Raw genomic sequence first — 27,370 nt, 5'->3', positions numbered from 1 at the left:
AAATGGAAGGGTAGTTGATGTACATATACACAGATTATTTGGACTGTGGAAGAGTGGGACAGAGGAAAGCAGGAGGAAGCCATTACCAGCAGGGTGGACACAAGCTTGAGCACAGGGACAAACTGGAACTCCACGGAGCCACCAACAGGGTCGCGTGCGTGCTGCCCCCCATCTCTCACTGCCTCCCCCAGCATTCTCAGTGCTTTGTCCCGTAGCGCCTCCAGAGGGATGCTGGGGCTGAGGCGAGCTGGGGCTTCTGCCATCCCAGCAGTGGGCAGGGCAGCCACGAAACAGGGGGGTGAGAAATGGTGTGGAGGCCGCAGCGAGGTGGTGATGCCAACGCCTGGCAGGCCATGGCGGCGGGGACCATTATCCTTGCTTTTTCCAGGTGGGAAGAGGGTGATGGTACGGGTCTCAGGCGTGAGGGGCACGATGTACTCAGAGAGCATGGAGCGGCGGCTGCGGCAGGCACTTTCCAGGTGGATGCTGATGAGGAGATCATAGTAGCCAGCACGCAGGGGTCCAGGGAGGTGCGCATCCTCCAGAGCATGCAACAGCTGCTCCTGGTCCATGTGACTGCACAGAGCATGCGCCACGCGGTTGTTGCCCAAGGCGCACACTGCGCGGTAGAGGCGAAGGGTGTGGGAGTGGAAGCGCTGCAGTTCCAGGCGCTCGCACAGCTCCAGGATGTCCATGCACCTGTGGCAGAGATGAGCCGCAGACAGGGACAGAGCAGGCAGAAGAGATGGAAGACAGGGACCACAGAGAGGCAGAGACGTGCATAGGTGAGTTTTGGTGACCCCTGGAGAGAATCCCAGTAATCCGCTGGGTCAAGGTTCTGTGAGTTTTATGCAGCTGTTTTGAGGAGTGTCTCAGTGATTCTGCAAGTCCCTGAAGGGTCTGAGGGCCACTGGGAACGTCTGGCACTCTGGGGTATCTGTGACTACGTGAAGAGGATCTGGTGACCTTGAATGTATCTGGGATCCTGGACTAGGCCCGAACCCCCGCCTCTGGCAGGTCTGAGTACCCCGATTATGTCTGAGCACTACTAGAATGTAAATACCGCCAGGGAAGGGCATTTCTGCCTGTTTTGGACTTTGTTTTGTTTTCTTTCTGTATTTCCAGCACCTAAACAGGACCTAGCACAGAGTAAGTGTTTAATAAATATTTGTTGACTGAATAAATGGATGTGTCTGGCCCCTGGGGATGGGTGTGAGCCCACTGAGTTACACACGAGCATTACTAGAATGTTTGTTCACAAGGGCTGAGTGTCTCAAGCCTGGAACGCTGCCAGTCACACAGGAGGAGCTCAAAGTTATTTGTCAAATGAATGAATAAAGGAAAGATGAAGTATGTTGGCAGCCTCATGGAGTGAGTCTGGGATTTCTGGTCATGTTCAGAGTCCTTAAGAGCACTTTTGCCATTCCTGTGAATACCATCCACCCAAATGTGTCTGGTCCCCTGGAGTGGGTTTGAAGAGCTCCATGGGATACATCCGAAGTCCTCCTGGGTGTGACTGAGATACCTTGGGTGTGATCTACACCTCTCTAAGTAATGCCCAGATCCTCCAAACTGTATTTGAGGCCCCTGGGGTGTTGTGTGGGCTCTGTGATGAGGGTCTGTGTTCCCTGAGATGGGTTTGGAGTCCCATAAGGTGGGTCTGGGGCCCCTTGGGATGTTGTCTGTGGTCCCCTGAAGTGGGTCTGTGGTCTACTGAGAAGGGCCTAGGATCCCCTGAGGTGGGTCTGGAGTTCCCTGAGATGGATGGATCTAAGGCCCCTTAGGGTATTATCTGGGGACAGTAAGGTAGGTCTGGGGCCTTCTGGAGTGTTGGCCGGAGTCCTAGGGTAGTGGTGGGGGGCACTGAGTTGGACCCACACCCAGGCAGCTTGCCTGCAATATCCCCACACTCCTCCCCTCCCCCATGGTGCAGATGGGCTGGCCCTGACCGATTCTCCTCAGGGATGTGCAGAGCCATCATGGTCAGCGGCTCCTGGCACTGCACAGCCCAGCCCAGTCGCTCGCCAGCTCGCCGTGTCTCCACCTGCAGGAAGTGGTTGGGCATTCGGCTCCATGAGATAGGCATCAGCATCTGCACCTCGAGCCGTGGCGGGCACTGCGGGGCCGGATTCTTGCGCTCGCTCAGGAACATGGCAGCCGACAGTGGCATGATGTTCTAGGGGCGTGGTGCACAGGTCAGGATTCCCAGCCCTCTGTCCTGCCACCCTGCCTCCAGGGAAACTCCTGGATTGCCCCCTTCCCTTCAGCTATCCTCCAGCCTGACTTCCCACATCTCCCACCTTAGCCTGTCCCATCACAGCACTCTGACCTTCTGCTTCCCCAGTTCAAACTGGATGACGTTCTGGTGGGTGGGCAGGACAAAGACGGCAGGAAAGAGCTTTGTGTTGGGTTCCACCTGGCAAGGAAGAGCAGGGCAGCATGAGGAAAAGGGCACTGTAGGCTCCACGATGGCCCCAAAGTCGCCCTTGGGCTGCACTGCCTCTGATCCAGCCTGGACAACCTCCTCCAGCTCCACTGGGATAACCTGTCATCTGGGTCATCCTGTCCCCGAACAAGATTGCCATTTCCGTTTCTCTCCCAAGGATATTCACTCTCCAAAATCCAGAAAGCATCCTCGCCTGCCCCCTCCCCCAGCCCTCCTGATCTTCACAGTAGAACCACCACAAACACCACCATCTGGGAAACAATCTTGCCAAAACCAAATCTGAATCTAATTGCACCTCTGCACCAATCTCCCAGTGACAGGAAATACAGGGGACAGAGGTAAAAGTTCAAATGATACCACAGGGATGCGTCAGCCAGATCCTGACTGTGGGGAGCTGGGCCCAAGCTGTTCCAATGGCAGCGTGCACAAAGAATCCCCTGGGCTTTGTTAAAATGCACATTCTGATCAATGGGTCTTGGGAGAGGCCTGAGATTCTGCATTGTTCTTTAAAATTCTTTTCCTATTACTGTTGACATAATATTATACTATTGTCAGGTATACGACATAGTGATGTACCTTATAAAATGATCACCCTGTTAAGTCTGGTACCCACCTGATACCACACAAAGTTATCACAGTATTATTGACTATATTCCCTATGCTGTACGTTACACCCCTGTGACTATTTTTATAAATGGCAATTTGTACTTCTTAATCCCTTCACCATTTTCATTCATCCTCCAACCCCCCTCCCATCTGGCAACCATCAATTTTCTCTCTGTATCTATGAGTTTGTTTCTGTTTTGTTTGTTCATTTATTTTGGTTTTTAGGTTCCATACATAAGTGAAGCCATATGGCACTTGTCTTTCTCTGTAGCATAATACCCTGCAGTAAGATTACATTCTTTTTATGACTGAGTAATACTCCGTTGTATATACACAACACATCTTTATCCACTTGTCTATCAGTAGACACTTAGGTTGCGTCCATATCTTGGCTATTGTAAATAATGCTGCAATGAACGTAGAGGTCCACGTGTCTTTTCAAATTAGTGTTTTGTATCTCTTCAGATAAATGCCCAAAAGTAGGATTGCTGGGTCATATGGCAGTTCTACCTTTAATTTTTTTTGAGGGACATCCATACTGTTTTCCACAGTGGCTGCACCCATCTGCCTTCCCACCAGCAGTGCACAGGGCTTCCCTTTGCTCCACATCCTCGCCAGCACTTGTTGACTATGCTGACAGGTATGAGAGGACATCTCGCTGTAGTTTTAATTTGCATTTCCCTAATGATTAGTGATCTTGAACATCTTTTTGCAGAGATTCTGTATTTCTAACAAACTCTCAGGTGATGCAGACCCTGCTGGCCCAGAGACCACACTTTGCAGAGCAAAGCTCTCTACAGGACAGATAGCCTTGTTTCTTCAATAAATACAATTCAAAGGAGAGAGGGAGAGAGGGAGAGAGGTAGGTAGGGAGAGAGAGAGAGAGAGAGAGAGGAAATCTACATATAAAAGAGATTCAAGGGACATAGCAACCAATTAAAACATATGACCTTATTTAGATTTCAATTCAAATAAACAAATGATTAAAAAAAAAGATGTCTTTGAGACAACCAGAGGAATTTGAACACAGACCAGATATTTGAAGATATTTAGGAATTATTAGGATTTCTTAAAGGTGATGATATTGTCCTTATCTTTTAGAGATATATCCTGAAAAGAGAAGAAACGAGATGATGTCTGGAATCTCTTTCAAAGTCACCCAGTGGGCATGGCAGTGAAGGTGGGTGTGGGGGGTAGGGACGAAGGAAGATTGGCGATGAGTGAGTAATAGTGAAGCTGGGTAATGGCGACATGGAGGTTTATTATGCTATTCTAGTTCTGTATATTTTTGAAGTTCTCCATTTAAAATTAAGCTTTGTAAAATCCAACAGATGGATTGATGGATGGATAGGTGAATAAATATATGATAAAGCCACTGTAGTAAAACATGAATAGTAGATTCTTGGTAGTGGGTATATGGGTGTTCACTGTACAATTCCTTCAATTTAGCTGTATACTTAAAATTTTTCATGATAAAATATTGAAAAGGAAAAGCCCATCTTAGAATTCTGGCCCACCATTGGTGAAAAGGAGGTGACTGGTGGCACCCAGCATAATAGAGAATATGGACCTCTGTCTAAGCTCAAGAATATTCTCTGTCTCCTCGTTTCTGGGCCTAATTTCAATGAGTGGTTCAACTAGGCAGTCTCCCAGGAGTCTCCCAGCTCTAGCCTGTGTTGAGGACTGGTTATTGTTTTTGTCCTGTCTTTCTAAGGTCTGGCTTCCAGGGGTCTCTTGGAGGGTTGTCTCAGGATACTGGGACATGAAGATGCTATTGCTAAGTGGTAGAGATCTGGACTTACCTGGAAAAAGGTGTTGCTCTCTTTGCCATTGGCTGTAAAGGTCATTAGGCCAGTGGCCAAGTCCACCAGACAACCAATGACAAGGTCCGTGTGGCTGATCCGGCCCTGCTGCCCAGAGCTCACGAAGTCCCCGCCCCACACCATGTAGCAGTTGCTGCACTTGAGGCTGGAGGAGACAATGGGGTGTCAGTGCACGGGTCCTCAGCCAAGGCACTCTGGCCCCTGGACACTCCCTTCCCTGAGCTCCTAGAATACCATGACCTCAGGGCCCATTCCCAAACCACCACCACCTGCAGACCTGAGCGCTGAAACCCCTCACCCCAACCAACCCTGAGCTCCTTGGAGCTAGAATTCTTAGAAGCTGGTGGGGTGTTCTGGAAGGAGGAGAATAAAGGGGGGCAAAGAAGAGTAAACAGAGAAAGGAGGTAGTGAAGACAGAGGAGGGTGAGATGAAAAAGGAGTTAACAAAAAAAAAAAAAGAAAAGCAGAGCAAGAGCCATTGGAGGGAAATAAACAAGAAGACAGGAGGAAGAGTAGGAGGGAAGCTTCCGAGCCAGGTGCCCAGAGCTGACCTCCCGCCTCCCACTGTCCCTACCCCTCCCCAGCACCTGCTGTGGACGTTGCCTTGTTCATCCCCCATGGTCACTGTCACAGCCCGGACCTTGCTGAGGTCAAAGTTCATGTCGTGCTGATGGTAGTCGGGGGTGACCCAGCCCACCCACACGCAGCTGGGCTCCTGGCCAGCGAAGACCCTCACAGAGTAATAGTACTGGAGAGGCAAAGGGTGGGGGGAACAGTGGTCAGTCCAGAAGAATGGCTGCCCTAGGTCTCTAAGTGGGTTTCTCTGGAGTCTCAGTGTCTTCTGGGAGTTTCACAAGAAGCCACTAGATTGGAGACACCCTGGGTCTATGTCCCTCTGTTTTGGTGTCTACTGATGTATTTCTAAATTCAGGAATCCTTTGGGACTATTTTGTGATACCTCCAAGTTTGGGTCTCTCCTCAGGTTACAGCAAAGTTATACATAAATAATGGCTAATAAACAGCTTACTAATTAGCTAACAAATTAACTCACTTATTCCTTACAATTACCATCAGGTGGGTACAATTTTATGCCCATTTTACAGATGGGGAAATGGCAGAGCTCCCATAGACAAGAAGGCACAGAGCAGTGATACCGCTTACCCAAGAGCACCCATGTCACCCATGATCCTAACATTAGGCTGCTTGTCTCAGAAAATATTCCAGATTTGGGAAATCCCAAAACTATACTGGAGTCAATTTTGGCTCCCAGGAATATACCACAATAACTTAAATTTGGATGTATGTAGTGTATGTTGGTGAACACAAATATTGGGGTCCCAAGTCTCTATCGGTTTACCTCTTGGATTTTGGGACTCCTGGGAGTTATATAGTGTGCATTATAGCTTCATTGTGTTCCTGGCAATTTTTAGGCCCTGTGGATCTAGGGGTTTAAAGGATTAAATCATTGTGCACTGTATTTTGAGGTCTCCAGTGCACACTGAGGTGTTTCCAGTTATGGGCAGTTACTGGGGGTCACAGTATGACATTCTGAAAGCTGAGGGGTTCCTGAAGTCAAAGGTCCCTGTTTCTCACCGTGGTGGTGTTGAGGATGATCTCAGGGTCATCGAGGTCATCAGCAGGCACCACCTCTCGAGGGAGTCGGGGAAGAGAGGGAGTGGCTGGTGGCTGGGTCATCATGGCAGCCTTCTTGGCCTTGAATAAGAACCTGGGAGTGGGGAGGAGGGACTGCGTAAGAACAGCTCTCAAGTCCAGCCCTCCAGTCCCCCTGTCACAACATTCACCTCCCCCCACATCTGTCCTAACTACATCCTGTATCTCATACCCAAGGCCTTGCCTCTAGAACAGCAGTCCCCAACTTTTCTGGCACCAGGGACTGGTTTCGTGGAAGACAATTTTTCCACGGACCGGGGCTGGGGGGTGGGGATGGTTTTGGGATGATTCAAGTGCATTACATTCAAATTCACTTCCTGCTGTGTGGCCTGGTTCCTAACAGGCCTGGACCAGTACCAGTCCTCAGCCCAGAGGTTGGGGACCCCTGCCCTAGAAGGATAGAATTCCCAACTGTGCCAGGCTAATCCATTCTAAAGGTGCTGTGCTTGTGGATGTCAGTTGAACCAAATTTAGAGGTGCCTCTGGGAATCCCAGAGGTACCCTTTGGGGTGTACAGTGGTCCCCCTAGGTCAGCAATTCTTACATGCATTTCTCATGTGGGTGTTAAAGAAATGTGGAAAAGGACAATTCTTCACATGTGGAACTGTCTTGTACACTGAAAGCAAGTAGAATCTCTGGAGACCCCAGCAGCAGCACCCCTGAAACTGTGATAACTAAAATATCCCATTGTTTCCAAATACCCCCAAAAGATACAAAATTACATCCCATTCAAAAACTACTGCTGTAGTAGGTGGAAAGCAGATTTCATTTCAATTCAAGTTTAGTGCCTTTTGAGGGTGTTTCTTGAAATAGTTTTGGGGGCACATTTGAGGCACAGAAATAACCCTAATTTAGAAGACCACTGGTATTCACTGGGTTACCTTGGGGTATGGTTAACTCTGCCAAGGTACTGAGGTCCTCCCTTCACTGTCCATGGATATGAAGCCCACTGGGTGAAAGGCTTTGAGGTCCACCAGGTACCCCAAGGACAGTGAAGTTTTCCATAGATATAGTGGGGTACCCCAATTCTACATTCTCAGGGAAATTAGAACTTCCTAGGAAAATAATGGTATTCATTTGAGACACAATAAGATCCCTTAGGATTCTGACTCACTGAGCATATATGGAGACAACTTGGGATGCACCAGGGTTTCTTAAGCTGTTGAGGTTGCCCAGCTGGAGGTCCCAGGATAGACACCCGGCCCCACCCTGCCTCACCTTGACTCACCCTCTCTTTTTGTTCTTCTCTGTGGTAGCATCCTTCTCATTTTCTGCCCTAACAGGCTGGGCCTCTACCCCAGCCTGGGGGGTGCCCCCGGGTGCCCCCTCCTTGGCAGTTCCCTCTTTGCCCCCCTCAGCCTCGCCCCAGCGTCCAGCTGAGCGGCGCAGGTTTTCATAGTCGGTGTCAGGCTCTGCTGCCCGGTCCTCATCCTCTGTGGGGGGCTGTGGCCCGGGGGGTGCCAGAGGGGTGGCCCCTGCAGTGCAACGGAAGTGCTGGTGGAACTGGACTGGAAGACTCAGCCGAAGAAAGAGCATCTCCACTAGACTGTTCTGGGAGCCCCAGGTGCGGTGGGTCAGGCGCAGGCAGGGGGGCGTGTCCACAGTGCCATCCACACGGGCCACCTGGGTGGGGGGTGTGAAACACTGAGCCTGATGGGCAGGCTGGGCCATTGGTCCTAAACCTGGTTACACACCACGTCGCCATTAGGCCCTAGAGCACCTGTGCGAGAATAAGCCGAAGGTGTCCCCTCCTCTGGGTGGATGAACTCTCCATGGGGCACACAGATTGGCCATGGGTGTGGTCAGCCCTCTGTCAACCTTTGTCTGCACACCTGATACACTGGCAGCACTGGCCAGACACTGGGATCCTGGGGAGCTTTCAAAACCTACCTGTGCACAGGCCTTACTCAGACCAAGTCATCCACCCACCCATCCATCCATGGGTGCACTTATCCATTGGTCCACCCACCTATCCACTTGTCCACTCATCCACCGATCCACCCATCCATCTATCCGTCCATCCCACAGATATTTACTGAGCACCCACTGTGTATCGGGCCCTGTTCCAGGTGCTGGGAACACAGACGTGAACAGAACAAAGGCCTTGCCATCCTGGTCTCTCAGGGAGACCTCCTGGGGAGAGCAGCCCAGAAGGATCAGTTTTGTAAAGGCTCTCCAGAAAAAAATGTGTTACATTCGTATGTGAAAACATAACACTCAGAAAAACACATACATCGTAGTGCATAGCACGGTGTGTTTTCAGAGTGAACACACCTGTGTGCTCAGCACCCAGAAGGAGAAACAGCACATCCAAGCCCCGGAGAGCCGCCTCAGTGCCTGTCAAGGACCATGAGGGGTTCTGAGGAGGGAAATGCACTGACCTGGCCTAAATAAGGGACAGAAGTCCAAGACAGGCAAAGCTGATCTGTGATGTGGTAAGTCAGGAGAATGTTACTGTGTTTGTTACTGTGCACAGGAGGGAGGGGTCAGTAGACTGTGGTCAAGGAGCAAAGTCCAAATGAGATTTATTCAGAAGAGGGAGAGAAAGAAGATCTTGCACACAGTCTGGGGACAGGCAACTTTGTCGTACAGTTTTGGGGTGAATTCTTTGGCTGACGAGGAGTACAGAGGTCATGTCAGCAATGGGGCCTTGAGGAGGTCAACTTGGGAGGGGCATCAAAGAAAGGGAACCACTCCAACTGTTTGTGGAGTCTCAAGAAGACTTTTTTTTTGTTCTTAAGTAAATTATTTTTAAATTATAATACCAGGGCAGGGGCTGCCCTGGCTGACATGCTTGGGTTGTGGGCTGGGTCCCCAGTAGGGGAGTGCACATGAGAGACAACCACACATTGACGTTTCTCACCCTTTCTCCCTCCCTTCCCCTCTGTCTAAAAATAAAATAAATAAAAGTAAAAAAAAAAAATAAGGGACAGAACCTGGTAGAGGAACACAAGTGTGTCCTGTGAGCTCCAAGTACAGACTCTCAAAAGTGTCCACACCCTGGGTGGTGTGGCCCAGTGGGCTGAGAACCAGGCTGCAAACCAAAGGTTGCGGGTTTGATTCCCAGTCCGGGCACATGTAACCGATCTGTTTCACACATCGATGTTTCTCTCCCTCTCTTCTTCCATCTCCAAAAATAAATTTAAAAAATCTTTTTGAAAGGTTTTCTGGTTCAGTTCAAAGGTAAGGAAATAACCAATCCTGCAACAAGTGTACTGAACTCCATGGTCTGGTTAATATAATGTGCTCTACTGCACTGAATGCCGTGTGTAAGTTTTGTCTGCAACCACCATCTAAAACTGTGTCCCAGTCCCACACTGGGCTGCACATGTGAGACTTGCTTCTGTTGCAGTATAAACACTCGGTATAATAGGATTTGAAGTAAATTATATTACAGTTCATAAAAGTTGAAAATGGAAATTAAACCCACAAGTAAAATGTTTGAAATGGTTATATCTGTCTACATAAGATGTGATTGGGACATCGGATACTTATAATGATGGTTTAAGTACTGACTGATATTCAAGAAAATCAAGTTTTCTTTGTCTTTTGATTTATTGATTTGATTTAATTTCCATTTTGCTATTTTGCACAATCAAGGCATTGTAATCTTATAATTTAAAAATAATTTACTTATGAACAAAAAAAAAGTTTTCCTGAGACTCCACAAATAATTGGAGTGTTTCCCTTTCTTTGATGCCCCTCCCTAGTTGACCTCTTCAAGGCCCCACTGCTGACATGACCTCTGTACTCCTCGCCAGCCAAAGAATTCACCCCAAAACTGTACGACAAAGTTGCCTGTCCCCAGACTGTGTGCAAGATCTTCTTTCTCTCCCCCTTCATTTGGACTTTGCTCCTTGACCACAGTCTGCTGTGCACAGTAACAAACACAGTAACACTCTCCTGACTTAACCATGTCACAGATCAGCTTTGCCTGTTCTTGGACTTTCTACGAAGGGGGGCCCCAGCATATGTTCTTTCGTGTCTGGCTCTTTCACTCAACTCGATATGTGTGAGATTTGTCTACGTGCTGTGTGTATACGAGTTTATTCATTCTCACTGCTGTCCTTTGTGCTGAGAACACTGTCCTCTTCTGCCCCACCCACCTCTCTGACCTGTCTGTCTCCACTCTCACTTCCTACATACAACCCACTGTCAATAGCATCCTTTACAAAACTAATCTCTGAACTGGAAATGTCTCTGCTTAAAACCCTTCCATTTCTATCTAGTCTTAAAATGCCTCCCTACAAATTACTCAGTAATTACAAAGAGAGAGTGACTTTACAGTGCAAAAATCACAGACTCCACCCTGACTATACAAAGTTAACATAATCGGTAATAAGATACAGTGACATCGTGTGCCTCCTGATCTCCTGCACATCACTGCTGTGGAATTCCTGCCGAATACAGAGAACCTGAACCTAACCACAAGGAAACATCTGACAAACCCAAACTGAGGGACATTCTGCAAAGCAACTGGCCTGTACACTTCAAAAACATCACTGTCATGAAAGACAAAGAAAGACTCAGAAACATTGTACTTTAAGACTAAAAACATAACTAAATGCAACATGTAATCCTGACTGGATCCTAGGACAGAAAAATAAAAATGGAACATTATTGCCACAATTTACAAATTTTGAGTATGGATTGTGAATTAAGTGGTAGTATGTATCAATTTCCTGATTTTTATAACTACACTGCATGCAGTTCTGTAAGAGCATAGCCTGTTCTGGAGAAATGCATGTTTCTTCAGGAAAATGAAGGGATAAATTGAAAAATTTAGGGATAAAGAAGCATGACATCTCCAACTTACTCAGATGATTCAGAAAGAGGGAGATTATGTGAGAGGGAGATCTGAAAGATGTCTCTCTCACATGGATGGAAAAACTGAGGCTCAGAAGGAAACAGTAATAGGCCCAAGGCAAGAGGCCAACTCCAGGTGAGTCTGATTCTAAAGCTGAACCTCAGTCACACAGAGTTCAAGTTCTTCCCAGTTTGAGAGAAGAACTATCACTTTGGTTGATGGGAGTATTTATAGTAAGCTTCTGACCCTGAGTTCAACACTGGAGTCTAAAAATTAGGATACTCAGATTAATAGAGAGCTACTAAAAACAAATAAATGAACAAAAACAGAGATAACAGTAAGAAAAGTGCCAAAAATGTACTCAAGGATTCATATTTCTTTAAACCTTGTTCTATGATCAGATAGTTACAAAAGGACTGGAAATTTCCATTGGGGTCACTTAATGGGGTAAGCTTCTTTTTCCTCTCTTCCTTCATTTTATAGGCAAGCTACCTGGAGCTTAGAAAGGTTGTGGTTTGCACGGTTGCACCCTACAAGGCAGCCCTGAGAGCCCATTACCCTGACACCCCTTTACGCAAGGTTGTGGGCTAACACGAAAGGAGAAGAGAAACTCAGGGGAGACAACTGTGGGAAGAATGAGGTCTGGAGGCAGGTCAGAGGGTACTCAGTGGTGTCAGTCCTCACCTCATAGTGAGGGTGATCCAGGGGCACGGCCTCAAACTGGGGAAGGCTTTTGCTGAACCAGGTGGTGACCGGGCGCTGCATGTTGATGGCAAATGGCTCAAAGCCTTCCTGGAGACCGCAGATGGCAAAGAAACGCAGGGAGCTCACATCCTGGCCCAGGTTCAGGTGACCCACCTGGCCAGGTCCCAAGCTGCAGACGGGCACGAAGCCTGGTGGGAGGGTACAGGTGGGCAGGGGTGAGACAGGTGCGTAGGGCAGGAGCCCATGGAGAGTGGAAATGTGGAAGGAAGGAATAGAAGAGTGGCAAGATGGAGAGGGCAGGGTAGGGTCAGGTCAGAGAGAAGAAAACCAGAAAGGGTCCATTAGGCCAGCGCTCACCATCACCAATCTCAATATCCCGGAAGGCTGTTTCAGAGCCTGAATCAGACATGAGGACTTCACCGTTGAGGGTGAAGATGATGGTGTTCTCTGTGAGGTCGATCATGCAGCCCACGACATCGCCCGACTGCCAGGGACGCCCAAATGGTTCACTGCCCAAGTGCCAACGCTGGCCCTGTGAGGGGGCGAGGGGAAGACGTGGCATGAGAGAGACACACAAAGAAGTGAGGACATAAGAAAGCAAGGAGAGACGTGTAAAGAGACACATGTAAGGCATCAGGTCCAGGGCATGTGGGACAGAACAGGGGTCACCACTAAGGTGTCCTCCATCTTTCCCCACCCTTGCATCCATGATCCATGGAATATAAGGGGCAGGCTTTCATGCTTTTGATTCCCTTCTGCTTGGGTTCTCTACTGTGTCCATGGCTGGGGCTGGGCTTATGCAGACCACCAAAGTGGTAGTGAGGGGTTGGGGGCAGCAGCGGAGGAATGGAAAGGAAAAAGGAACCTCCCAGTGTCCCCCATGTAGACCCATATATACCGGGAATAGGTAAGTGGACATTGAGATGGATGGGAAGCAGGGTGTGTGGCTGGATGGAAGAATGAAGTGAAAACTGAGTCTACATGGGTTGATGCAGGGAAGGAAGAAAGTATAGACAGACAAATAGATAAGTGAGTGGTTGGATGGATGGGTGGGTGGAAAAATAAATGGATTGATGGATGCATGCATTAAATTATTGAATAGACGAATGGGTAGATAAATGATAGGTAAATTAAATAAGTGAGTGGTTGAACTAACAAATGAATAAATAGGTAGAAAAGTGAATGGTTAAGTGATTTGATTATCTGGACAGGTGAGTAGACAGATGGATAGTTGCATTTGTGGGTGGATTAATGGATGGTTGGATAGAGAGATGGATGATGGATAGATATTTGTATGTACAGAGAAAGAGGGAAGGATGGATGGATGGATGGATGGATGAGTGGCAAGGTAGGTGCAGGGGTGGGTGGACAGAGTGGGGCACAGATAGAGGCAGGACTGGAGTGTACCAGCTGTGGGAGGGACTACAGGGCCCTGCAAAGTGGAGCCCAGGGAAGTACCCACACGGTGTCCATTGAAGACATAGGCCAGCTCATCTGCTCCCAGCTCCACATCAGGCCGCAGCTCGGGCCTTGCCCAGCCCACTCGCATCTCTCCTGTGGTGACTGCCTCAAACTCGAAGTACCAGCGGCCGCTCTGCACCGCATAGGATTTCTCTGCCCGGAAGATGCGCACCCGATCCCAACGGGACTGGCTCTCCACCAGACCTATGAATGAGGCCAGGCAGAGTCAAAGAGGCTGGGTGAGGAGTGGATCCAAAGACACAGAGGTTGGTGGGAGAGACTAGAGAAGGTAAGGCTGGGGGAAGAGGAGTTTCTTGGTGTTAGAGAAGAATTGGGGAATCTTAGACTAGTCAGAGAAAGGTAGAAGGGACCTACTGAGTGAGACTCCTCCCCTATTGTCTTCATCAGTCAGAGCTCTCAGAGAAGAGATACTGACAGAGACATAGAGGGAGAAAGTCGGGTCATGGTCATGGTCAAGATTAAGGTCTATCTTTAGAATCAAGTGTTGAGAACTGAAGCAAAGAGAGGAAGTCAGAGTAAGGGTGAGGGTGAAGAGAGAAAGGGTGAGGGATTGGAACCAAGGGGTGAGGAACTGAAGGTTGGGGACCACAGCCAGGGTTAGGGGTCAAGGCTGGTATTAGGGGTCAGTAATGGGTCGGGGATCAAGTGAGGAGTAGAGGTTAGAGGCTCTCTGGTTGGGTGGCTCAATGTTGTAGCTAAAGTCCAGAGGTTAGGGGTTAGGGCTGGAGGTCATAGCTGGGGGTCAAGGATTGGAGTCTGGGGTCAGGGTCAGTGCTTACTGGGCTCCCGGTCCAGTGGTTCAGTATTGTAGCCATAGCCTAGGCAGAACTTGAATTAGGTCAAGGTCAGTGGTTAAGATCGGGGTCAGGGTTGGGGTCAGAGTGAGAGTCAGGATTGGGGGAAGGGTTCAGTATTGTGGCTGTAGCTCATTCAGGGGCTGGGTTGGCTCAGAGTTCAGGGGTCAGGGATGGGGGCCGGAAGTCAGCACTCACTGGGTTCCTGGTCGGGTGGCTCAATGTTGTAGCCATAGCCCAGCAGGGTGCGCACAGCCTGGCAGAGGCTGTCCCGGTTGCTGCGCTTGGTGGCCTCGTCCAACAGGCGGTAGGGCACGAGGCGAGGGTTTCGGCGTGCGGGGATGTCCTGCACAGCACTGTAGCTCCAGCCCTGGGACACACGGTCTCGGGCCCACACATTGTGCCCATTCTCTGCCAGCCGGTCCACCAGTGTAGTTTGTGCCGGTGTTAGCCGCACGTGGCTCAGGTCCAGCGGCGCTGGCTTGTACCCATTGCTCATCATATACCTGTGGGTGTGGTGGGGCTCTGTGCTCTGTGCTGTGGGATCCCTGATTCTGAACTGACCCTTGTTCCCAGGATCCCAGGGGCAAGAGTCTGGGAATTTCTGACCTTTAATCCCTGACATCAGGGTTCTATGACTCCCTGAATAATCTTGGCGATACCTGACCTCTGACCTCAGGATCCTGTGACCCTAGCAAGGACTTCGATTTCACTGACCTCTGGCTTCTGTGACTCCTTTATCTTGATTCTGAGAGCCTTATCTCTGACCCTGAAATGCTTTGACCTCTCACCTCTAGCTTTGATGTTTCTTACCCTCTGACCCCAGGACCCTATGGCTCCAAACTCCTAGCTTGTGATTCTTGACCTCCAAACCCTGGCCTCTATCACCAGGGCCTCTTAGCTACAATTTTAGGGCCCCTAACTTACAACTTTAACAACTTCTCACCTCTTTCCATTGATTCTTGGCCTCCAACTTAGATATACAACCTCTGCTCTCTCATTTTCCTGCCTCCACAGCAGAGCCTGACCCTGGGGGGCCTGACCAGCTCCCACTCCGCCTCTGGAACTCCTAACTCTGCAACCCTGAAACCTCCCGAGACACTCACCACTGACTCCAGAGCCCTCACCCTGGACCCCATGACTTTCACCATAACCCACAGCCCTTCCTTCTCTGACCCCAGCCTCCCCACAAGATCCCTTAACCACTCCAGCCACCCACTCTAGTCCCCAGATGGGACCTGAGCCACCCACACTCACGTCTTGGGGAGTTTTGTCTTCTTCAGGTTGTCTTCTGCCTTCTCATCTGCCATGCCCACGTGGCAGCCCAGCGCCAGCAGAGTCCTGGGGCAGGAGATGGAGATACAGGGTCATCCCACCTGGGCCCCTGGGCCTTATCCTGCAGCCCCGGTTGCCTCTGTCTCAGGTCTCCAGCTCTCTCCTTATCTTTTCCCTGGCTTCCTGGGTGTCTTTGTCTCCACCTCTCTCCATCTTGGTCTCTGTCTCTGTAACTCCTGTCTTCCCCTGCTTCTGTCTCTGTATCTCTTTGTGTCCATTTTTTCCAGCCTGCCTCTCTCTGCATCTGTCTCTCTCTCACTCTTATTGACCATCTTGTTTTCTGCCTTTGTCTCTCCTTCTTACCCTATGTCAGTTTCTGCCTCACAAGCCCTGCCTCCTTCTCTCTGTCTCTTTCGTCATTTTCTGTCTCTTTCATCCTTTCTCTCAGTCTCTGTCTCACTGTCCCTGTCTCTCCTTGTCCTCCTCCCCACCCGCAGTCAGGCCCAGCCCCTGCTCCACGGTACCCCCCCTCACTTGAGTGTCTCCCCCGACATCTGCAGATTGTAATTCCTCTCAGGCTCTGGAAGGCTGTGGAAGTTCACAAGACATGGGTGCAGCCTCTTATTGTCATCCCGAACCTGGAGAAACCCCGGGGTCAAGTTCTCAGTTCCCCTTCCCTCCCCCCACACTCCCAGACTCCCCTGCCCTCCCATCCTCAGTTCCGCTCCTGGAAACCCAAGGACACTCCCTCATCCCATGCCCTAAAGGCTCTTCCCCCAGCCACGAGTCATGCACACCCTCCCCAGCAAGTCAAGCCTGATGCAGCAGACAGTCCCTCACCGGGCCGTAGGTCCAGCCCTGCTCAATGCGAGTCAGAGCCCAAAGTTCATGGATATTCTCCGCCAGCTTCTCCCGAATACGCTCCAGATGGGGAGGCAGGACAATCTGGGGCACAAGACATTCATGAGTCCCTGAGTTTCCTCCAGCTTGCACTGTGACCCCTCTTCCAGAGAACATACACGAGCTCTGGACAGTCCCACAGCATGCTCTTCTGACCTTTTCTCCTACTCCAAGCCCTGCTCCCCATCACCTCGCCCCAACTCCAGGATTGATACCAGCAAAGTAAGGACTTAGCATCATCAGCATTAAGGGATTATCTGGGAATGGGTTTGTCTCTCCCCTGTCCTGGAAGTTTCCTAACTCTCTGCCACTTTCCCAGGCCTGCCCAGCCTAGAGCCAGGTGCCAAGGAGATGCTCGGGAAATGTCAGCTGCACGAAGGGATAAGTGTCTCTTTTTTTCTGTACAGTGAGGATCTGAACAATGCTAACTCATAATACCTCTTAAGGATTCAGTGAAATCACTTCCACAAACTATTAAATGTTACGTAGTTTATTTAAATGCCTGTTCTGCAGGCAGGAGATAATGATGGTTGGGCCATAGGGAGGAGAGGAGAGGTGTGGAGGGCTGTCCAGGAGGGTGCGTTGACAACCCATGAAACTGACAGGCTGGAGGGTGGGGGAGGAAGACATCAAGGAAGAGGCCCAGGGCTCCAGCCTGGCTAGAGGGTTATGGCAAGTTCATCACTGAAATAATACTACTACTGCTATTAACAGGAACTATACTGAGTACTTACTGTTTACTTAGGACTGTGCTAAGCATTTTGCATATATTAATTCATCTAAGCTTCACAACAACGCAATGAAGTAGGTTCTATTGTTATCTCCTTTTCTCAGATGAGGAAACTGAGGCACAGAGAGGTAAAGCCACATGCCCATGGTGACATACTGAAAATCAAACCCTTATGGTAGGTCTCTTGAACATGACTTCAACCCCCTCCTATAGAGAGACATGCTTGGAGGGGAGGTGGGGACTTCAGGTTGGGGTAGGAGGAGTCAGAGTAGCCTACAATAAAAGAAGCATCCAACAAACTCTAGTGGATAAGATCACAGGCTTTGGAATCACACTGTTTGGGTTCAAATCAGCTGTGTGACTTGCACAAATTGCTGAGCTTGTCTGGGCTTCACTTTTCTCAACTGCAAATTAGGGGTAATAATATCTTTTCCTTAGGGGCTGCAGTGAGGACTGCCTGAAACTGAGAGTCTGCCTTGGGAGAGTCCTTTGCCTCCTCTCTGTTTCAGTTTCCCTCTCTGTTAACAAGGTTCTCAACTTCCAGCCCAGCTTCCCACCTCCCTGACTCCTAAGGGAGTCTGCATCACCGGGAACCACCCCCGCAGGGCAGGCACTACCTGGACAGTGTCCACAGGGCAGGGCACAAAATCGGTGTGTGAGAGGCAGCGGCTCGGGCCCACCAGGTGGGGCCCCCGGGGCCCCTCCCGCCGATACTCCTTGATGGGTCCCAGGTGGAGTCGCTCTCGGGGTAGCACAGCCTCATGGCATGGGGCATAACCAGGTGGGGGGAGGAACTTGAATTCGCCATGTCGGCCACCAAGGAGGAACCGCACCCTGAATGGGAGAGCAAGGTCAGGGTGGAGCAGTTTACAGGGGAGAGTCTATGCATAATATGGGTAAGGAAGCAACCCTGGGATTGGTGGAAGGTCCTGAGGAGATCTGAGGTCACCTGAGGCCAGGTCTGGGGACTGGGAAGGGGGCAGTCATAGAATAATGAAGGTCATTTAGGAGTCAGAAAGGACATTCTAAGGTCGAAAAGAATGTCTGAGGTCAATGGGAATCATTGGAAAGTCAAAGAAGGAAAGTGTGGGGTCTTTGGAGAGTGAATGTAAGGTCACAGGAAGGTCCTTTGGAGGAGCTGGGTCAACAGAGCATTTGGGGATATTGGAAGGCTTTGGGGAGACCAAGAAAGTCATTTAGGAGTCACTGAGGGTCTGGTGTAACTATGAGATAACCATAAGTGCCACTGAATAGTGATTGGGAAGTCCTTCACAGGGTTTGGGGGTCACTTGGGAAAGACGGAATTATTTTTTAAGGATTAAATTTATTAATTTTTAGTTTTTAAAGATTTTCATTTATTTATTTTTAGAGAGAGGGGAAGGGAAGGAGACAGAGGGAGAGAAATATGAATGTATGGTTGCCTCTCATGCATCCCTTACTGGGGACATGGCCTGCAACCCAGGCATGTGCCCTGACTGGAAATCAAACTGGTGACCCTTTGGTTTGCAGGCTGGCCCTCAGTCCCCTGAGCCACACCAGCCAGGGCAAGACTGAGTTATTTGGAGGTCTTTGAAGAGTCTGGGGTCACGGAGGGGTCAGTGGAAGATTATAGAGCAATTAGATCACTGAAAGATGCTGGAGTCACTGAAAAGTTTTTAAAAGCATGGAGTAATTAGGAGAATCCAAGATCATGAGGGGATATTGGGAAGTTTGGGGGTCATGAGAAGATCCCTGTCACATTCTGGAGTCATTTGAAGGTCACTGGAACAGCATAGAGTCATTGAGACAGTCTGAGGTAATTTAAGAGGTCAGTGGAAGAGTCTGCAGTTTTTAGTGGGGTCAGTGTGAAATTTTGAGGACACTTGGAGGCCACTGGAAGCACATAACATTGGGGAGAAGCTGAGGTCATTGGGAGGACATTGAAAGTGCCTGGGGTCATGTAGAGGTCACATAGGGGTCTGACCAGTCAGTGCTGAGGGGGCGCTGCTGGGTCTTGGCCTCTCAGGAGGCTATGGAGTGCTTGCGGAAGCTGTCTCAGGACAGTCCCAGGTCTGGGGACTGGCAAGGGGGCAGGAGTAATTCCTTACTTGACACCAGCTGAGAAGCTGACGACAGGGAAGAAGAGTCCATCGAGGTTGAAAGCCTCAAAGACGCCCTGCACAGGGCAGCCATTGATGCGGAAAGAGATGGATGGAACGCTGAGGTCCAGGCAGCAGCTGACCACATCCTCCGCGGCCAGGAGGTGCTGCCCTGGGGAAGTCACCGGCCGTGCCACATGTCCTGCACCAAGGTCACCAGGGAGGGGTCAGAAGTTAGAGGTCCTATGGGACCAATGATCTCCAGAGACAAGGGGCAGATATGAGAGGACTCTATGGGGTTTGGGTCCAGGAAACCTAAGGTCAAGTGTTCCCACAGAGGGTCCTGTAGCTCTGGAACAGGGCCAGAGGTCAAGGCTCCCCTGAGAGCTGTGGGGTCAGAAATTAAAGTCCTTCTGGAGTTAGGATTCTGGATCCTTTGGAGGCACAAGTCAAAGATCAGAGGTCATAATAATCTGGGCAGTTTTGGGGGGTCTCTAGGGGCACAGATCATATACCTTCTGGGGTCAGAGTTCTGGAGGCTATGAAGAAACATGTTAGGGACAGGATTCTGGAAGCTCTAGGGTTAGGGTCTTGATAAATGAGGAGTAAGGGATCAAAAGTTGGCCTGTTTGGGGGGTCAGGATCCCAGGAACCCTAAGGTGAGAGACTTGGAAACTCTGGGATCAGTGGTCAGGGTTAGTCATCCCCTGGAAGGGTTCAGATACCTGTCCAGAGATGCAGCCCATCAAAGCCGTAGGAGTAGAGGTCGTCACCAACCCCGTTGCCGCCCCAGCCCTCGCCACCCCCAGGGTAGGGGCTGTAGCCCTCAGTGAGGGCCCAGCCCACCCGCAGGTGGGTGGCCTGAGCTGTCAGGAATGGAATCACTTCGTCCACCATCACCTCAAAGTACCATTTGCTGTACTGTGTGGAGCCCTCTGCTCGGCCCACAAAGATGTTGGGGCGGATGCTGCAGGAGAAACGGGACAAGAGAGATGGATGAGGGAGAGGTGGAGAGGAGAGGTTATTGCAGGGGAGGAGGGAGAAGGAGAGAAAGACAGAAAGAGATGTATACATAGGAAGAACAAAGAGGCAGAGGCATGAAGATAGAGGGTAGGAAACAGAGACACAGGGAGAAAAAGCAGAGACAGACAGAAAGACACCAAAGAGAGATAGAAAAGAGAGAGATGGGAGAGACCGGGGAAAGAGATAGAGGAGAAACAGAGACAGAAATAGAGAGTGAGAGAGAGGAACAGACAGAGGCGGAAATGGAGCAGAGAGAGAAGACAAAAGTGGGGAGCCAGGTGAGCTAGGCCAAGAGCAGATGTCTGTGAGGACCAGGTGTTAGGTCCAGGGTGGGAGATTGAGGAAGGTTACGTGGTGTGGAGTCCGTGAGTCAGGGTGAGGTCAGGCTAGGGCCGGGGGTAGGGATCAGACCTGGTGACATAGTTGATGAGGTTTGTCTGCAGCAGAAGCTCACGACCAGGGAGCAGGTTCTCGGTAATGAGATCTTGGTTGGAGCGCACGGCCACGCCATTACACACACACAGGGAACACAGCACGTCCAGCACCTGGAGGTCAAGGTCAGAGGTCAGGATGCAAGAGCACCAGGTAGGGATTCACTGGGGAAGCCATGGGTGGGAAGTCAGAAGTAAAGAATGGTGTGTCAGGACAGGAGATAGGGATTTTGACTGAGAGGAGGTGGAGAAAGTGGGAGGTCAGGGATAATAAAGAATGATCAAAGGTCAAAGAGAAAGATGAGGGGCAACATGAGTTGGGATAAAGCATCAGCAATGTAAGAAATGAGAGACTACCCTGGCTGGTGTGGCTCAGTGGACTGAGTGCCGGCCTGCAAACCAAAAGGCTGTAGGTTCAATTCCCAGTCAGGACACATGCCTGGGTTGTAGCCCAGGTTCCCCATTTGGGGGTGTGCAAGAGGTAACCAATCAATGTATCACTTGCACATTGATGTTTCTCTCCCTCTCTTTCTCCCTCCCTTCCCCTCTCTCTAAAAAAGTAAATAAATGAAATCTTAAAAATAAAAGAAATGAGAGACTGAAGTAAGAGGTCAGGGGAAGAGTGAAAGGATCAGGTCAGTGAGAGAGCACGGGGGTCAGGATGAGATTTGAGATCAGCAGGAACTGCAAACTAGTATCTTCAGGAGCCAGGTGGATAATGTGAATCTGTGAAGTGGTTAGAATAATGCAGCGGGAACTGGTTGGACCTGTGACGAAGTGGAGAGTATATATGCATCCCACCAAAGATTATAAAATTGGAAAATTATGGGAAGTTAAAAGAAAATATTTCTGAGATCTACTGAAGCACATCTATGGCCCAGACTTTATTTAAGAACCATGAGTTAGAGACCTTGTGTTAAGGTGGAAGAGGAGTCCAGGTAAGAGATAAGAGGGGGAGGTGAGTGAGGGGAGTGGAGAGTTCTGGGGCAGCGGGGTCAGGTTTCAGAGTTAAGGGGATGAGAAGTTAGGGGCGAGGGGCTGACCTTGTGGTTCCTCCCATGCTTGTCTAGGAGGGAGATGATGGACTTGATGTGGTTCTCTTGGATAATGTTCAGGACCTCCGGACTCTCGATCAGGACACAGTACAGCACCTCCAGGATTCCTGCACAATTAGCAGAGTGAGAGGTGAGGTGGCTGTGGCCCTCCCCTCCCCCAAGCTCCTGCCCCTTCCTGTGGGCTCTCCTACCAGATGAGGCTTCCAGACGATCCAGCTTGCTGACCAACCAATCCAAGTTGGTGGAGAAGAGGGCACAGTTGGTACGATTGCCACGGATCAGAGAAGCTGAGGGTAGAGAGATGAGTTAGACCCAATAGTACTGGGGACCTGGGAAGCTCTGAGGCAAGTCAGAACTAAGCTTCTTTACCCAGGAGTTCATAGAGCAGGTTGACTATCTCTTTCCAAGACTCGGCTGCCTCCTCCCCGGCAAATTCAGCGAAGTGAGCAGCGGTGGTGTAGACATTTAGGCGGTCAATGCAATTCAGGACCAAGGAGAGCATACCCTGAGATGGGGAAAACAAGGGGGTGACCACAGGAGTTCCAGGCCCTCCCTTCCCTGCCTTTCTTGGATTTACTAATTTACATTCCTTCGACAACTAGTGACTGAGAGTTTCCAGATCTAAACCAGCACCATGAGCTCCATGTCCCACTTCACTCCCATCACCCTTCTCTTCTTCTTAGCTCCACAGATCAAGCCTCTCCTTTGTGCCCCTGTCCCCGACCTAATACAGCCTTATTAACATCAGGACAGAATTTGTACTTCCCTTCCCCACAGTTTTCTTTCCATCCTTTTCACTTCCAAGCACCCGACTCCTGGTCCCAGTTGGTCCAGTTCAGTCTCCGCACCACCCATCAGAGAGAATTTTTTGGTTTCTCCTTTTTTTCTACATTTTAATCTTTTGTCTCTTTTATTGTGAATTATAACACACATGCAGAAATGCGCATAAACTATATACAGCCCATTGTTACTCATATTTAGGTTCTGTAAAGGCCTCGTGAACACTGAGTTAGCGAATCCTGAACTGTGACTCTTAGGGGAAATACAGGTGGCTCCTCTAAGTGTCTGGTGACAACAATGTCATCAATCGGTCAATACCAACTCTTGTTTCACGTGCATTTCTGTTTAAAGACACTGATTCAATATATATTGTTGATTCATTAACATGAAATCCACAGCCAACAACACTATAACTCATACCTGAATGAAGCTTATCTAATACACACATTTGCTCAGTAAGGCACCTCCCAGATTTCTTGTGCTTAGAAACACTAGACAGCACTTCAACGCTACATTTAGGGGGCCATTTTAAAATCAACAAAAAGCACAAAAATGCAAAAAGTGTCGCACCAAATGAGCAACAGAAAGGACACTTATTTACAATAGAAGAGCTGAAAAAAGAAAGCAGAGTCACCTTGTTCAGCCTCACGCTGGCCACGTGGGCCAAGTGTGTCAGGTGACTCCACGTTTCTGCCACTCTGCACACGGCCACAAATGTGCCCGGTATTGATTTGGGCGTTACACAAATAAATTTCAGTGAGTAGGCAAATTACAAATATAGAATCTGTGAATAATAAAGATCAAATTATATGATTTACCAAACTAATATCAAGAATACCTATGTGGGGGGAAAAAAACCACCTATGGCACCATGAGCCAGGTCAAGAAAGACAACAGTGCCAGCTGCCCAGTAGTCGCCTGGGTGCCCTTTCTGCTTACACAGCCCTCTCTGTTAGGGATAAACTGTCATCCTGACTTTTATGAAAATCCTTTCTTCAATTTTCTAATTGACTTTTGCCTGTATTTGAACTTGAGGTATACAGCAAGTATACTTTTGTACAGGGATGTTTTTGCTCAATCTTACAGTTTAAGATTCAAAAATATTGTTGCACCTGGCTATAGATTGTTCCTTTTCATTGCTGAATGTATTCATATCCATTTATTAACACGACACATTTGTGGATCCATTCTAGTGGTGGTGGACCTTTGGACTGTGCTGCTACGACAACCGTATCTATATCCTGGGGCCCACAGCACTAGGAAGAAAGGCAGTGCATTGTGGTTCAGAGCATAACCAGATTGGAATCACATAGACTGGCTCTGGCACTAACTACTTGTGACTTTAGAAGAACTGACCATCCTATGGCTCCCAAAGCCAAAGCCTTCACCATGGCCAGGCCCTTGTCACCTCTCCTCCCCCATCTCCACCCACTCTTGCTCTGCTCCAACTGCCCTCTCCTCCTCCTTGTGGCCTGGCTGGGCACTTGCGTTCCCCTCTGTCTTCTCTCTCTTTCTTAAAAAGATTTTATTTATTTATTTTCAGAGAGAGGAAGGGAGGGAGAAAGAAAGGGAGAGAAACATCAATGTGTGGTTGCCTCTTGCATGCACCCTACTGGGGACATGGCTTGCAGCCAGGCATGTGCCCTGACTGGGAATCAAACCATCGATTTTCTGGTTCACAGGCCAGCACTAAATCCACTGAACCACACCAGCCAGGGCTCCCTCTGTCTTCTATTCATTCCTCCCCTAGGTGTGCACATTGCCCTCTCCCTTCGTTCAGTTCGCCCTGCTTGATCATTCTATTTTAAATTGCACCACTTCCAACACTCCCTACTGCTGCCCTGCTTTATTTTTCTCCTTAGCAGTTATCATCTATGCCACATAATGTCCTTATTTCATTGATCACCTATCCCCCACCATGTCAACTCCATAAGGATAGGAATTTGTGTCTGTTTTGTTGACAGTCATATCCCCTAGCATATTTGTTGAGCTTCAGTGACCCATCTCTAATATGGGAATTACAATCCCCCATGGGGTTATCAGAGGATGTCATATACATAGCGCTCTTATTACATAGTAAGGACTAAATTCAAGGTAATAATAACCACTAATACTTATGTAGCATGTGCTATGTCCTGGTGCTGTTCTAAGCACTTTGCGTATACTATCTCCACTCCATAAATAAGGTTTGTTATTGTCACTAGTATCCTTTCTAGGTCTTCCTCCCACATCAGACTGGGAGCCCCTGGAGAGAAAGGGGACCAATGTGGAAGCCTCTGAATGACCATGCAACGCCCCGCCCCACCCACCACCCCACCCCCGCCCCGTCACCTGTGGAGACATCAGACCCGCCGATCCTTGTCCAGCCCCCTCCTCCAACTCTTCTCAGCCCTTCCCGCTTAGACCCCACATCTCTTCCCTTCGTGCTCTCATAATACACCAACTCCTAGCCCGGGACCCCAGCTGAGGTCCCTCCCTACACTGCCCCTCCAGTCTCCCAAAGATCCTCCTCTGACCCTGCCCCACCACCACGCCCCACTCTGGTTCTGTCCTCTCCCCTCAGGCCGCACCCCCACAGATACCGCCCCTGAGCCCAGCAGCGTCTTGGCGCTTATCCTCTGACTTCTCTGGTCTTCCGCACTGAGCTTCAACAACGACTCGGCCCCTGCTCCCAAATGAGAGAGCAAGGCGGACCCCCCGCACTGCTCTGGTTCCCTCTCACTCTCACAAGCCCCGCAGGGCTTCGCCAGAGGCTCCGCCCACCAATTCAGTCCCGCTCCACCCCCCCCCCCCCCCCCCCCCCCCCGCAAGGCCCCAGCCCCCGGCCCTTCTCGTAGACAAAGGCGTGTGTCCTTCCGGAACAACTCCACTGGCTCCGCCCGCTCGCGGGCATCTACTTCTCCACCCTCCTCAGCCCCCGCCTCCTGCGACCTAGACACCTCTGCCCTCCCCCCCCTCCCCGCCCCTCGCCGCCCTTGCAGCCCCGCGCGGCCTCACCTCCTCCTGGAAGAGGCTCTGGCGGTTGCGCAGGCTGCGCAGCTTGCTCTGCTTCTCCTCATGCTGCAGCTCCTCAGAGGGCGGCTCGAAGTAGCCAATGAGGTCCTGCAGGCTCAGGATGACGCCCTCGATGGGCAGCGCTGTACCAGCCGGCGGCCCGGAGCCCCGCGGCTTCCCGCTGAAGCTGTCCAGGCTCCTGTGGGAATCACGCACTTGTCAGCCAGGGGCCGGAGCAGGCTGGCCGCCGGTGAAGCGCTCGCAAGATCCACCCCCTGTTCCCACAGGATTCCTACACACACACACTTATTTAACAGAGGGGGAGACTGAGACACAGAGCACCAAGGGCATTGGCCTAAGGTCACACATGGCCAAGGGCAGAGCTGGAACTAGGACTCATGCCTGTGTAGGCACAGGGGTAGTGGAAGCAGTGTCCAGAGTCAGGGGTCTGGGTGTCAGGGGTATGAAAGGTAGTGATCAAAGATGCCAGGTCAGATTAGGGGTCAAGTATAAAGATCAAGAGTTGAGAAGTTAGTGGTCATGTGTATGTTAGTAGGGCTGTGGCTGTCAGAGGTAGAGATTAATGAGTTCAGGTGTCTGAACGCCAGGAGCATGGGGGTCAAGGTGTGGCCTGGCACCCCAGCAGAGTGGGCAGTTTGCTCACTTGATGAACTGGGTGTACAGGCCAGCAGTGCTGTAGATCATGCGGGCAGCCTGGGACTCCTCCTGCTGGCAGCGGGTCAGCGACAGTGCATCATCCATGTGGCCTTCCTGGTGCAGCATGGCCTGGCAGTGGGGGGACAGAGAAGTCAGGAGGGGGCCATGCCACTAGCCCCAGACACTAGCCTCAAAGCTGCATTCTATCTCCACCACATCTCTCTGCCAGCCCCCCGCTGCCTTCTATCCCTCTTCACCCGGCTCTGTCTTTCATTCCGTGTCTTTCCCCTTCATCTCTGTCTTTCTCTGTCTCTGTCCCTCTTTGTTTCTGTCTGTCCACCTTTGTCTCTCTTCTCTATTGCACTTTTGTCTCATTTTCCCTGCCTCTCTTTCCCTACCCCTCTCCCTCTCTCCCCCCCACCCCCCCCCTTGTCTGTCTCCAGGCCAGACCCTCTCCACTTTGTATCTACTAATGATGTAACATTCCCGCATCAGAATGCTGTAACAGCACCCCAAACTCACCATGTCTCAGACTGAATGCCTGACACCCTCTGTGAATAAGGCCTTCGCAGTGCTGGTTTTCCCCTGAGCTGACCTCCCCAGGGCCCCATCTAGTCCCGTGCCTGTAAATATCATCCTCTGCCTATGTTTCCAGCTACATAGGCAGAGGATGATATTTTGTTTTTGCTTTTGTTTTTCGTTCTTTGCAAACAGGTGCCTCTCTAGTCTTCCCACTCATTCACTCTGTTATAGACTTTGGGGGTAAAACTTTAGATCCCTGTCCTCCTGAGCTAACATTTTATTTACTTATTTATTTAGAGAGAGGGAAAGAGAGGGAGAGAAACATTGATGTGTGAGAGAAACATCGACTGGTTGCCTCTCTCATGCTTCCAAGCAGGTACCTGGCCCACAACACAGGCATGTGCTCTGACTGGGAATCAAACCAGTGACCTTTTGGTTTGCAGCATGGTGCCCAACCCACTGAACTATACCAGTCAGGGCCTGAGCTGACACCAGGCTATCCCCAACTTGGTTAATGGCACTTCCAACCTTTCAGTTGCTCAGGGTAAAACTCATGGCATCATCCCCACCCCCTATCTCTGTTACCCTGAT

The 27,370-nt window shown here is 50.1% G+C and overlaps 1 protein-coding gene across 6 annotated transcripts in view; it reads right to left on the bottom strand.

Moving 5' to 3' along the window:
- RYR1 (ryanodine receptor 1) overlaps window positions 1-27,370 on the bottom strand; it is a 113,294-nt gene that overhangs the window by 73,686 nt on the left and 12,238 nt on the right. For all 6 annotated transcript variants that reach the window (XM_053914587.1, XM_053914590.1, XM_045185417.2 and 3 more), the window contains exons 12-34: window positions 26,265-26,386; window positions 25,604-25,799; window positions 22,196-22,331; window positions 22,018-22,113; window positions 21,815-21,933; window positions 20,752-20,885; window positions 20,043-20,284; window positions 19,327-19,519; window positions 17,857-18,073; window positions 16,450-16,554; window positions 16,144-16,247; window positions 15,592-15,675; window positions 14,533-14,840; window positions 13,521-13,723; window positions 12,416-12,590; window positions 12,038-12,246; window positions 7,775-8,169; window positions 6,469-6,601; window positions 5,463-5,623; window positions 4,855-5,020; window positions 2,330-2,416; window positions 1,950-2,176; window positions 87-699 (exon numbers count right to left, since the gene is read on the bottom strand). In XM_053914587.1, coding sequence (XP_053770562.1) covers window positions 87-699; window positions 1,950-2,176; window positions 2,330-2,416; window positions 4,855-5,020; window positions 5,463-5,623; window positions 6,469-6,601; window positions 7,775-8,169; window positions 12,038-12,246; window positions 12,416-12,590; window positions 13,521-13,723; window positions 14,533-14,840; window positions 15,592-15,675; window positions 16,144-16,247; window positions 16,450-16,554; window positions 17,857-18,073; window positions 19,327-19,519; window positions 20,043-20,284; window positions 20,752-20,885; window positions 21,815-21,933; window positions 22,018-22,113; window positions 22,196-22,331; window positions 25,604-25,799; window positions 26,265-26,386 — 4,425 coding nt within the window. The remainder of the gene's footprint in view (window positions 1-86; window positions 700-1,949; window positions 2,177-2,329; window positions 2,417-4,854; window positions 5,021-5,462; window positions 5,624-6,468; window positions 6,602-7,774; window positions 8,170-12,037; window positions 12,247-12,415; window positions 12,591-13,520; window positions 13,724-14,532; window positions 14,841-15,591; window positions 15,676-16,143; window positions 16,248-16,449; window positions 16,555-17,856; window positions 18,074-19,326; window positions 19,520-20,042; window positions 20,285-20,751; window positions 20,886-21,814; window positions 21,934-22,017; window positions 22,114-22,195; window positions 22,332-25,603; window positions 25,800-26,264; window positions 26,387-27,370) is intronic.

The sequence above is a fragment of the Desmodus rotundus genome, chromosome 12 (genome assembly GCF_022682495.2).
Source record: "Desmodus rotundus isolate HL8 chromosome 12, HLdesRot8A.1, whole genome shotgun sequence".
In the NCBI taxonomy this organism is placed as follows: Eukaryota; Metazoa; Chordata; class Mammalia; order Chiroptera; family Phyllostomidae; genus Desmodus; species Desmodus rotundus.
Note: the sequence above shows the minus strand (reverse complement) of the source record. Positions and strands in the feature narration are given on the sequence as shown.